This window comes from Histoplasma capsulatum (genome assembly GCF_000150115.1).
Source record: "Histoplasma capsulatum G186AR genomic scaffold supercont2.33, whole genome shotgun sequence".
Classification (NCBI taxonomy): Eukaryota; Fungi; Ascomycota; class Eurotiomycetes; order Onygenales; family Ajellomycetaceae; genus Histoplasma; species Histoplasma capsulatum.
In genome coordinates, this window is record NW_025544833.1 from 1 (window position 1) to 14,401 (window position 14,401).

Consider the following 14,401-nt stretch of genomic DNA (forward strand, 5'->3'; position numbering starts at 1 on the left):
TCGATTCCACAACCCTAACCCTAACCCTAACCCTAACCCTAACCCTAACCCTAACCCTAACCCTAACCCTAACCCTAACCCTAACCCTAACCCTAACCCTAACCCTAACCCTAACCCTAACCCTAACCCTAACCCTAACCCTAACCCTAACCCTAACCCTAACCCTAACCCTAACCCTTAACCCTAACCCTAACCCTAAACCTAACCCTAACCCTATATCAACAAATATATAGATTGTAATGAATATAGATATGAATATAAAGAATATAAATACAGTAGAGAATGTCTGTAAAGGAAAGAATGAAGATTAATATCAGAGCTGTACAGGCTGCAGAGCTGGCTGTAGAGCTGGCTGTTCAATCTCTTCATGGATTTGATGAGATGCACATGAGGTTATGTGAGGTCATGTTACAGTGTTTTTTGCACAGAAAAGTTGGTTTTTCTATAATATAAAGAGAGATTAAACTGAAAATATTAATTTATTATAGAAAAGTATTGAGTGATAATCTGATTCTAAAACTAAGAGCTTATTTCAATTGATATTATAGAATTCTCAAAGCTTATTAAAAGATGAATGAAGTAATTTAAACTTGAAGAAATTTATAAATTGTATACTGACTTTAGCTGACAATTGCACTCAGAGATGAAATATAAAAGTATTTATATTTATTATATAACAATCTACAGAAATGAATCAGCAATATATATAAAGAGATTAATTTATTATATTCTTTTTCTTTTTTTTCTTCTTTCTTTCTTTCTTCTTTTTGTAATAATATCATACTATGAAGATTATTTCAAACTCATTCAATTTTTTTTCATTTTTAGTAAGATTAGTATTCTGTCAGTTGCAATAGAAAACTTTTAATAAAAAAAGTTCTAATTTCAAAATATCTTATCTACAGTATAGTAAAAATATTAATAATTTATAATATCAGCAACAGCAGCAATAGCAGTAATAGTAAAATAACTGATAATAAATATATCTATACAGCAGCTATAAAAGCTCAGAAGAAAGAGATAAATAATTATCTAAATATTTCAACAAAACTATCTGATAAATAAATGATATATAAATACTGTATTGACTATATTTTTCTTCAATATCTGAATACTGCTTGTAATAAGATAGAGGAAAGCTCAAAATCTTACATAAATGTAGTAATTTCAGCTTATTATTCTTCCATGGTGTACACCATCCTCTATTATCAAGAATGGTGTACACTACTGCACTAGTTATTTTGTATAAGAAGAGCTGCAAAGCTTAGAAGCTTTGAGAAGCTTAAGCAATCTTTGAATCACATCTAATAGCATATCTAAACTGAAGAGAGCATACACTTCTAAAAGCATGATAATTCTGCCTATAATGTGAGTTGTAGTTATCATGTCAGTATGGTCATCTCTATGCTTGAGAACTTGATTGTACAAATAAATGGTGAAGTTGGAATACTTCTGATTGCAATGTCAGTAGCAGATAACTCATCTCAAAATATAAAATGAGCTGAGAGTGTAGAAAGACAGTGTAGAGATGAATGATGGTTCAAAGAACCACTCTACTCACAAGCTTAAGAAGAAGATATCAGTCAGTTGTATGATCAAGAGAATATCACCAAGAAATCACTTCATAAGAATGATATTCTTAAGACACAGAGAAAAGTGTATGATTGATGATAATTATTATAAACATCTTCAATCAATATTTATCTCTTGTGTCTGAACCACAGAAAATGCAACTAGTCTCTGAAAATCTATATGAAGCAGTATGTAGAGCAGCAGCTCTTACATCTGAGAATGACAAGCTTCTCATCCACAACATCTTGTTGAAAGAGATTCTAGTGATATGTAATCTTTATCAGACAGAGCTTGAAATACAGAAGAAATGTCAGTGTATGAAAGCTACTCAGTAATGAGTGATGAATGTCATGAACTTTACAGATAGCTTAGCAAATATCAAAAATGAATGAGATACTCAGATGACTGATCTTCACTGAGAACTGAAATATATATATTATGAGACTGAACACTCAGTGACTCTTGAGATTCCACTGTATAGCTTAACTAGTTCACTCAATATTAACACTCCAGCAAATGACCTTAACTCAGCATATATGATACAAACAGTGCTCTCAGAGAATACACTGTCTATCATGAAATATATCAAATCAGATGATCTATCTAACCCACCACACTTTGATAGCAAATGTAAGAATGATACTGCTTTTAACTGATTGAATTGTATGTGTTTCCACTATTATATGAAGTGTGAGCTCATGGAATGACAATTCACTGAATTACAGCAGATCTTACACACAGCATCTATTCTTAGAGAAACAGCTAGATCTCTTTGAATGATAACTGAGAAAATAAATGTGAAGACATCTGATAAACATAAGCTACTGTGAATGTGGGATGATTTTGTAAGATGAATTCTGCATAACTTTGAGAAATTGAATGCTAAAGATAAGTGTTATAAACACTTTGTGAAATACAAGCAAGAAGAGAATCTTGTATTGTACTATATTTATTTCAGCTTGTGTTATCTTATGATGAATCAGAAGCTTCTGACATTCTTCTGTTTACAGATATTTGTATATAACTTGATGTCTGAGTTATATACTGAATGAAAGTGTCTTAACCCACAATCACAGACAGTAGAGCAAGTGTATGAGACTCTACTCACAAGGGAACAAGTGAGCAAGCTGTGAAGATAAGTAGAGAGAATGTTGATAAACACAAGAAGATTCATGTCTATACTCACAGCACCATCACTGAGACACTCAGATGTGATGAATATTAATCTCAATGCTATTGTGAAAGCTTCAAAATCTCTCAAGAAGAATTTGTCAGAGTGAGTGATATGATATTGTAAGCACAGAGCATGCTTTCACTGTGACTGACAGAATTATAATACAAGAGATTGTTGAAGTCATCTGCAGAACAAGAAATCAAAAAACTAGACAGATCAGCAGAGCTGAAGATGCTTACTGATCAATTGCTGAAGATTTCTGAAGTGAATAAGTTGTCTACACTAGATAATTCTCTGAATTCTATAAAAGCTAAAGATAAGATTGATGAAGAGATGAATGCAGAAGAAGAAGCAGACAAGCATCTGAATACTGTAGAACTGTATACACTGATATATAAAGAGTATCTGAGATGGAAAAGAGAAGTGGCAGTGAAAGTGTTATTGAATATGAGTGCTTCAATGAAGTATATTGATGATCATATGCTAACAAAATTGTCTGATATATAATGAATGAAGGAATCTAAATGAGTAAAGCTTCTGAACAATCAATACTTTATCTTGTCTGTGAGAATAAAAATACTTTTACACTTCAAGAGATGATTGTGCTGCATCTGAGTGTATGTACTCTCAGATGTAGAATATGATCTGATCTTGAAGCTTGATTGATTTCAGAAGTATGATCTCAGAATCCATTGATGTATATGTCATATACAGTTGATGAATTGTAAGAATCAAGTTTATATAATACTACTTATAAATATGAGGCACAGATTCTGTGTGCCAGGGATGGAAGACTTGAATCTCATCACTCAACATTAAGCAAAATAAGCACTGTGTAAACCTTCAACTCAGAGCATTCTGTACATCATAAAGAAATCTAAGACAGAGAAATTGCTGTCTGTGAAAGACTCTAAAAATGAAAAGTGTATGAAGACACTGTTTGAAAAGTATAAGAAGATCTTCTGAATAAATCTCCCACCTTCTCTGCTGTCTGAAAGAGAATTTGTTTATAAGATTGATATAGAGAATATGAAATCAATAAATTGCAATGTATACTCTCTATTGCAAATGCATCTTGAGAAACTACAGTGACAGATAGAAGAATTGTTGAAGAGGGGCCTCATATAATCATTCTCTAGCATGTGGGGTTTCTCAGTTCTATTTGCTAAGAAACTGAATGGAGAATGATGTATATACATTGACTATTGAGCACTCAATAAGCTCACTGTAAAGAATAAATATCTGCTGCTGTGAATTCAACAACAATTAGATATGATAGAGAATGTCTGATATCTGACAAAGATTAATCTGCTTACAGAATATTGACAGATTTGTGTAGATGAACTGTCAGTACTCAAAACAGTGTTTAACACTCAATAAAGAAAATTTGAATTTTTTGTGATGTCAATGAAGCTTATGAATGCCTCTGCAATCTTTTAAATAATAATAAATATGATTCTTGCCAAGCAGAACAGCTGATTGTGTCTCATATATTTTGATAATATCTTGATTTTCTTGAACTTATATGAAGAGCATCTACAATATATAGATCAGATGCTCACAACTCTGACAGAGCACAAGCTCTATACTAAATCATCAAAATATATATTTGATATAAAGAAGTTGAAGTTTGTAGAATATTTTGTGAAAGAGGGTTGCATACACTCAATCTCTGAAAAAATGAAGATTATTGTGAAATAATCAAGATCTAGAAATGTACATTATGTATGTCAATTTCTGAGATTGACATCTTATTACAGAAGGTTTGTGAAAGATTTTGTATGAATTACTGCTCTACTGTCAGATCTTCTTAAGAAGATAAATACTAAGCTATATAAGAAGAAATTTTATTTGATCATCTGAAATATCTTCTGTGAAGAGGTCTTTCTGAAATTAAGAGAGCATATGATAACATTCTCAGTGCTTGTTCAATCAAATTGTATGAAACTCTTCACAATTGAAACAGATGCATCAGAATGAGCCATTGAATACTCTCTCTTATAAGTGAAGAAGAATGATAAATTACACTCAGTAGTGTATAATGACTGAAAGTTATTGAATGCAGAGCTTAACTATTCTGTGTATGAGAAGAAGCTTCTAGTGATCAAGTATGCACTAGATCTATAAGATTGATATATCAACAATGAGTATATGACAACAGTGATCATCAATCATGAAAGTCTTATTTATTTGCAAATAACAATCAAACTCTCTAAATGACTGGTACAATGAATATCAGAGTTTCAGATATACAATCTTCAAATCAAATACTGAAAAGAGTCAGATGCTATTATATCAGATGTTATAAGTTGTAGATCTGACTTTATAGAAGAAGACTCAGTGAATGTAATGCAGAAAGAGCTTATACTGATAGCACTGAGGAGTTGTGATGAGACAGAGTGATTGAAAGCCATGATCATCTACTTAAGAGATGGAAGTGTATTGAACAATAAACATCTGACAAAAATGATAGAAGAAATACTTCTGAAATTCAAGCTTATAAAGTTGAAGAAGAATATTGTGCTCTACTGTGATCTTGATTATACTGAGACACTGTATCTTGAGTCTCAGTTTTGATAAAATCTGATAAGTCATATACACAAGAAGTTTGATCACTTGAAAAGTTCAGAACTCTTAGATATTCTGAAAAGTTGAGTATACTGATCAAGTATAGAGAAAGATATTCAGATATATGTATGAGAATATCTGAACTGCCAAGTCTTTAAGAATGTAAGATAAGACTTGAAGTGTAAGAGAGTACAACATCAGATAGAGAGTATGATTAAGCCATTTGAATATTGAGGGATAGATTTTATAGAGGTATTATCAAGAATGTCAAATAGAAACTGCTGAATAATAACAGTAGTTGATTACATCACAGAGTGATCAATTGTGTGAGTGGTGTCAGAAGTGATGAAGAAAATCATTGCTAAGTTTCTATACAATGATATCTATATTAGTTATAGTATGCTCTGTGAGATATTAATAGATAATAAGATAAATCTTGTAGAAGAAGCTGTGAGACACTTTGTCAAACAGTTACAGATGAAGCATTGCATGACAATACTCTATTACTTTTGTATAAATGAAAAAGTTGAATACTTGAATGGAATACTAGACAGCATACTGATGAAATATCTAATAAAGAAGCTTATGAGATTATGAGATGAATATTTTGAATAAGTGTTATTTACAATATGAGTTTGTCAGTATACAGTCTCAAAGTGTTTGCTGTTCTATCTGCTCTATAAGATACATCTATGTATTCTGAAGAATATGCAGAAGTAGATAGAGAAGAAGACAGTGATTGTGAATATGAAAGTAAGAATGAGAGAAGTTAGTCATATTCAAGTAAAAGCAAATGAATTACTGCTCAACTGTGTCATACAAACAAAAAGAATATAAGACTCACTAGTGAAAGAAATGAGCCTTACAGTGGGCACTTGAGTTCTTGTATACAATGAGAAATCTGAGAAGTTCCAATCAAGGTGGTTTGAACTGTACAAAATCCTCAAATCATATTCTCTTGAAATATATGCTTTGAAGAAATCAGAGAGATGAGTTCTATACAATCTCATCAATAACTCTTATCTTATAGAGATGAAAGTAAAAGATCTGAATGAGCTGTGATCATCTGCAGTACTATCATCAGTGTTGAAGAAGAGAGAGCTTACAATAGAAAAGCTCTGAGAAATTAGAGAAATTATTGATGCTTATAAATTAGATGATATCACTTACTCAGACCTCTTTACAATAATCAAAAAGAAATAGAAGAAAATGGAAAAAGTGGATATACAGCATGTGCTGATAAGTGATGAGACTGTCACTGACTGTATGATATTGCAATGTAGACAGTGGGTGCAATATGATTGAGAATGAGTTTGAGATGACTGATTAATATGTGAGTCAGATTGCAAGAACAAAAGAGATTCAGATGAGAATTTGACTGTCTATACTAGCTTGAGTATAAAGATCTCAGAGAATGAACTGTCAGAAATATCAGTGAACACACTAAATCAAGTCAATTCAGCATCTGAGAATGCTCAGAAATTGAGTAAGATTAGTTTCAATGAACTATTTACTGTAGTTATCTGAGCTTGTGAAGAGGGATAGTATAATGTGTGAAGGCAGAACACTCTTGTTGAAAGATATGAGATCTACTGCATCTGATTATTAAAATATAGAACTGATAAAAGATTGTATGAGATTGATGTCAGATAAGAAAAAGAGGAAGAGAAAAAGAAAGTCAGAAAAAAGATCTATTTGTGCACAGTTCTAGTGACTGCTGCAAGAGCTTTGTCTGATTTCTAAAAATACATGAATATTGCAAAATAAAGAAAAAAGAAAAAGACACACATCAATGAAATGTTCAAGTTCAACATTCTCAAAAATAATTTATATACAATAAAAATTAAAACTTGATCTGTATCAAGAACTTTAAGATCTTAAGATGAGTGTGTAGAAGTGCAGAGCATGTCTCTGCCTCACAAAGAGTCTGATGTACTGATTTGATATCCTCAATAAAGAGATTCACAGAAAGCTCAATAAAATAATGGAAATGTATACACAGAGAAAAATCAATCAGAGTGAAGAAGAGTGAGATGAAAGTGGGTAATATGATAGAGCAGATGTCTGAACCTCTACAAGAATAAATGATGAATGCTTATCTGACAGAAAATGAAGAAAGAGAAGAAAGAGTAGAAGTGAAAGCAGAAGTGAAGAAGAATGAATGAGTTGCAAAAGAATTAAAGATGAGAGTAGTAATAGATGTATATGAAGTGGTATCTGAAGTGACTATGAAGCATTAGCAGTCATTATAATACAAAGAAAAGAGTGTATACTTACTGAAAGAACAGAAACTCTTCTTGAAGCTTCACAAATAATTGCAATAGAGATGGGGATGGTCAATGAGATGATCATATGCAGAAAGCAGAATGCAAAATTGAAATGAGTCTTTGCTGTGTATACAACCCACACAAGAAACAGATGTATACTTGTCTTGAGTATAAAAAAGTGCTATATTGTTGTTTGAACTATTCTGCACATGTATTTTCTTTCTATAAATGACTAGTTTGAAGATTATATATCAATACAAAGAATGATAGCATTTGTCTGATAAGCTGAAAGTGTGTGAAGATAAGAAAGTGATGCAAAAACTGATATGGATGAATATAATGTGGGGATCTTCATCTATCATAATCTCAATAATGTGAAGACTCTGGACAATTTCATCTATAACAAATTAAAATAAAATTCATAAATGAAGGGGGGGGAATATTGTATATGCTTGATATAATCTATTTGAATGACAGCATTTTCTCTGAAATGTGTAAGATTGCTAAATATTTTGTACTTGCTTCAAACAAGAGATGTGATCAATGAATAGCTAGTGAAATGAGTTGTATTGTACAAAACTTGTGTATGAAAATATGTTTTTTTGAAAGCAGTGGGTGCAGAAGAGAGATGTGGAGGATAAAGAGAGAAGCTGCTGAAGATATACAATGCCTCTAAAAGAGTAAATAAAAGTGAGAAATCAGTGTGAAAGAAGAGAGAGGAATTGATGTGGACAGAAGAGGTAGAATTGAGAACAGCAGAGAAAGCACAAGCAGTGGAAGAGACAGAGACAGCAGAGAAGACAGAGATATAAATGAGAGCAGAGAGAGCAGCAGCAGAAGATAATATGAGAGTATCTGTCATTACATTGTCATCATAAGTGCTATCATCACTGTCCATGTCCACATCAGCAATCTTATCAACTGTTTCACTCATGTTTTTGTCATTAATTGAGATATTTATGTTATTATCATTGTGTCTGATTCTCACAATATTGTCAGATGCAACCTTTTCAACAGAAGTGAGATTGTGTAAGAGAGAGTCATTGAAAGAAGAGCTTGAACAATTGTGAGTCAGATATATGCTCTGATGATGAGAAGTAGAAGCTAGCAATAATTAACAACTATAAGAGTCATTGATTTGCAGTCAAATTAGCTTTTGACAAGGTTTGATTGATGAGAACTTATCAGTAGATTGACTGATATGACTAGAATGATATGAACTGCAACAATCAGATATCATATTGTAGAACAGAGAGGGGCTAGATATTTGATAAGATTAGACTGGCCGTGTGACCATGCATGGGACTGGGACCAAATTTTTCCTCAGTCCCATTATTAGATATCTTAGTCCTGGTCCCATATAGTGTTTAGTAAATTAGTCACTTTACACTGTTTATATTATAAATCTAGTCCCAGATCATGTTTTACTAATAAATTAGTGGTCCCAGTCCCATTTGGTCCCATTTTACAAAATGGGACCAAATGGGACCATGATTTACCCTATATAGGTTGGCAGCGATAGATTAGCAGTGATAGATTAGCAGTGGTAGGTAGGTTGGCAGCGGTAGGTAGGTTGGCAGCGGTAGGTAGGTTGGCAGCGATAGATTAGCAGTGATAGATAGATTAGCAGCAATAGATTAGCAGCGATAGATTAGCAGCAATAGATTAGCAGCGATAGATTAGCAGTGATAGATTAGCAGTGGTAGGTAGGTTGGCAGCGGTAGGTAGATTGGCAGTGGTAGATAGGTTGGCAGCGGTAGGTAGGTTGGCAGCGATAGATTAGCAGTGATAGATAGATTAGCAGCAATAGATTAGCAGCGATAGATTAGCAGCAATAGATTAGCAGCGATAGATTAGCAGTGATAGATTAGCAGTGGTAGGTAGGTTGGCAGCGGTAGGTAGATTGGCAGCGGTAGGTAGGTTGGCAGCGATAGATTAGCAGTGATAGATAGATTAGCAGCAATAGATTAGCAGCGATAGATTAGCAGCAATAGATTAGCAGCGATAGATTAGCAGTGATAGATTAGCAGTGGTAGGTAGGTTGGCAGCGGTAGGTAGATTGGCAGTGGTAGATAGGTTGGCAGCGGTAGGTAGGTTGGCAGCGATAGATTAGCAGTGATAGATAGATTAGCAGCAATAGATTAGCAGCGATAGATTAGCAGCGATAGATTAGCAGTGGTAGATAGATTGGCAGCGATAGGTAGGTTGGCAGCGGTAGATAGGTTGGCAGCAGCGATAGATTAGCAGCGATAGATAGGTTGGCAGCGGCATAGATTAGCAGTGGTAGGTAGATTGGCAGTGGTAGATAGGGGATCTAATAGCGAGCCATCAGAGCATTGAGCACTAAGCAAGATAGAGGTAATATCTCCACCAATCATATCATCAGATTGATGTATTATATAATCATCAGAATGGGACCAAACTTGAGTCAAAATCATGATCAGTCCCAGATCATGTTCTGATTTTGATAGTCAGTCACTTTACATGGAATATCAAGATTTTTTAGTCCCATTTCACTCATGTTTTGATAATTCTAGTCACTTTACACTCCCATTCTGGTCCTGGTCCCACTAAAATCATGCCAAGAAATGGACTGGGACCAAACCAAACCAAACCAAATGTGTAATTCATGGTCCCAGCGGCCAGTCTAGATAAGATAGAATAGATGTATAGAATGATTGAAAACAAGACAGAGAAGGTTGAATGAAGGGGTATGAGTGAATAAATAGAATGAGATAGTTGCAAACATAATGTGGTTAGTGATGAGATGGTGTTGTTGTGATAGAAATTCTTGTGTGTGTGAAGTGAGAGTGTCTTACTGTTTTGAGTTAGACAATATATGATCACAATAAGAACTTGATGAACATATGCTATGAATGTTTCAGAGATAGTGTGCTGTGAAGACAGGCATGGATGGCAGAACACAGTCACAAGAATATAGATGGATTTGATAGAGGAGAATGTAATAATTTCAGCTTATTATTCTTTCATGGTGTATGCCACCCTCTATTATCAAGGATGGTGTATGCTACTGCACTAGTTATTTTGTATAAGAAGAGCTGCAAAGCTTAGAAGCTTTGAGAAGCTTAAGCAACCTTTGAATTACATAAACTATAATTATAAAAAAAAAGAATATATAATTACTCTCAAAAAATTCAAAGACTCAATTGATCAGTTGGCTCAAATCCATAATTTTTATCTTACTATATCAGATCAATTCAAGAAAATTATAAAAAAATAGATAGTAGAGACAGTGAAAGATCTTCTGAAATAAATTAAGAAAGCTAAGATATAATAATAAGAAGTGAAAGCACAGTATATGAAGAGTATTATAATTACTCTGAAAGCTTTAAATATCACAATCAATACTACTAATAAAATAAAAATTGAGATCAAAAAAATTAAACTAGATATTGAAAAAGTAAAACTAGAGATTGAGAAGAAGAAAGTCATCATTGAGAAGATGAAATTGAAAATTCAAACAATCAGATTTATAATACAGTGAGAGATTATAAAAGTGATAAACAGTTATATTAAAAAGTAAAAAATAGCAATAGAGAATCTTATAAGTATTACAAATAATATCAATAATAAAGCTATCTGTATTGCTATTGAAATGTATAAAACAATAATATTTATTAAGAAATTCACTGATTATCTTGAGAACAGTAATAAGAAATTTGATAACAGTGATAATTTTTTTTTCATTCTCTCTTCTGCTAATATCTCTGCTGCTGCTGTTTTCTCTTTTTTTTTCTTCTTCAATCTTTCAACTTTGATTAATTCTCTGACTATAAGCAACCTCAGAACTCTTGATATTCTCAGTGAAAATATAAATTAGAAGTGATAAAATGATTCTCAGATTGATACAGAAGTTGATAATAATATAAATAAGTAAATACACTGCTTTTAATCTCTCTGAAAACTCTTCTTTTAAATAATAAATAGCTCTTGACTCTGAGTCTTCAAAAACTCTAACATTAATTTGCAAGTTTGTAGAAATGAATATTAATATTGAGATGAAAATAACAGAGAACAATAATAATGAGAGAGAGATGATTTAAGAGATTCAGAAGGAATTATATACAGATATAAATGATTTTCAATAGTAAATAATATTAATAAATACAATGTTTTTTAGAATTAGTGATTATATAGATAGAAATTGATGATATTATTAATACAATAATGATTTTTTTTGACTTCTAATTACTTTATAATGATTTCACTATATATTTATCTAAATCTCAAGATTTATGAGTCAGTGAACAGTCACTGACTGACATAGTGAAATAATTATAATTTAGTTGTATAATAAATCTACTTTTTTTCTGAAGCTGTTTAATCTCTTATATATTTATATATATTCATAAGAATTCTCTTTATTATAATTAACTTTTAGATAATTCTTTCACTTCACACTTCATCAGAGTATGATCTCTGATATTATTTTCTTAGAATTCTTCTTATATAAGAATTATTTATATACTACTTTCATCTTCTTTCTCTTCTTAATTAATTTGAAATTTGAGATTAAGATAGTGCTTAGTTTGTTGACAATATCTGCTGCAGATAGATTGTATAAATCATTCAGATAATACAAATAATACAATCTATAATTATAATAATATTTAGTTAACTAATAATATATACATTGCAGCTGATCATTTTATTTGTTGTCTTTCTTCTTATTTTTTGAATTTTCAATTCAATTAAGTTTATATTTTCTATTTTAAAACTTATAAGTAAAAATATATATCTATACAACTTCTATAATTTATACAGTCAGTATTAAATATATAATTGATACAAAATACATAGTCAGTACAAAATATACAATCAGTGTAAAATATATAATTGATATAAAATATACAGTTAATATAAAATATACAGTTGATATAAAATATACAATTCATACAGTTTATACAGCAGATATTGAATATAATAGATTTTCTGAATTTTGAAATATGTAAATTAGAGAAGAATTATAATTTTATATATTCTACTGTCTGTACTGCAGAGTATATAAAATATATATCTATATATTTCTCACAGTATTATCTTGAAGATTAATCAAATCAACTCTCAACTCTGTAAATTATAGTAAAATTAGAGTTATCTTAAAATTTTAAAAATTTACTTAGTTTATACAGATTGATAGAAGCTTGAATTATATTGAAGAAAAGAGAAAGCTTTTTCAGCTATTACTATCACTGTCATTCAACAAAATTCCTTGTCTACAAACAATTAATACTTAATTTCTTTTTTTTTCTTTTTCTATCTTTTAATATAAAAATATAAAACAAAATAAATTACAATCATAGCTGCTGTTTCAGAAGTCATTTTAAAACAGTGATACTCTGCTCTATATATAGAAGAATATAATGAATACAAAAATATTCTTTCATATCTATTATTTAGACTTGTCAGTTGCTTAATTCTTTTATTTATTGATTGAATATACAGATAAATAAATAACAATATAATCTAATTTAAGCAGTTATTATCTCTTATTTTTAGAGACTGTTTCTCTTTAATCATCAACTGACTATATTTAGCTTCATATCTTATCTTTTTCTTTGATCTTAGATATTTTATTATAGACAGTATTTTCAATATCTTCATTTTTATCATTTTCTGATGAACTGTATATCTCTTGCAGCTATCATTACTGTCAGACTATATTGTCTATTTATATTATAGAGATTTTCTTTCTTTCATTTTATTATATTTCTTAGACTTCTCTCTTTTCTTTGTGTTATATCTTTAGATCTTTCATCCTCTCAATTTTAGATTCTCTCAATCTTTTAATCTTTTAATTTTTTACTCAATTTCTTGATATTTTATTCTCTCAATTATTCAACTGACTATTTTATAGTTTCATATCTGTTATCTACTTTGTCTATCTTTTATTTATTCTTTATATCTTTATCTTTATCTTTCATTCTTATCTGCTAATTATATCACTTTTAGATTGATTTAATCACTGAGCTCAAACTTATCTGTAATCTTTTCTTGATTTCTCTTCTTAATCTTCAGTTGATTTTCAGCCATATCTGTTATAAAATTTTTCTCATTCTTATTCTATTTTTTACAATATTATTAATATTGCTAATCTTGATTTTTTGAGTTATTCTTCAGTTACAATCATTCAAAATGACACTCAGATATAAATTCAATACTTATAACAAAGATAAAATATTTAGATTATCAGCTGATAAAAAAAATAGCTTCTCAGAATTTAATACTGACAGCAGAGATGATATCTTAGATATATCTGATTATAATCAGAAGAATAAACTTATATCTGATATTATATACAGACTTAATCATTCAGCTTATAAGATATTTCAGTGTTATATTTATTATACTGCATTCTATTTTCTCAAGAAGAAACAGATTATCAGAGAGCTCTGTACTGATATTCAGAAAAACATTTCTCACATCTATATCAATCTTATAATTTACATTAAGAAGAAGTATAAGATTATTTTGAATCTCAAATTTACAGTCTTTGATTCTGCAATTATTTTCAAAGAAAGATATTATACAGCAATTCATCTTCTGCTATAGTATATAAGATTTTACAAAGTCACTATCTGCAATAATATCAGCATCAAAATTCTTTCAGATAAGATTAAGAACTTGATATATTACTATAAAGAACTCTGTAATTTCTATTATCTCTTCAAATTCAACTATATCTTCAAATAATACAAGACAGATATCAACAATATTCATATCTATAATATATTTATCAATTGAGACTTTAAGTTACAGTATATTCAGATCAATACTATTTATAATCTGTTTTTATTCA

General features: G+C 30.6%; 1 protein-coding gene across 1 annotated transcript; it reads left to right on the plus strand.

Annotated features, from left to right (window-relative positions):
- Window positions 1-2,648: 2,648 nt before the first annotated feature.
- HCBG_09192 (uncharacterized protein) lies at window positions 2,649-3,278 on the plus strand (the record flags this gene model as incomplete). The annotated part of the gene is made up of 3 exons (XM_045436241.1): window positions 2,649-2,690; window positions 2,927-3,210; window positions 3,263-3,278. Coding segments are annotated over 3 exons (342 nt in total), but the record flags the coding sequence as incomplete, so codon positions are not given.
- Window positions 3,279-14,401: the final 11,123 nt, after the last annotated feature.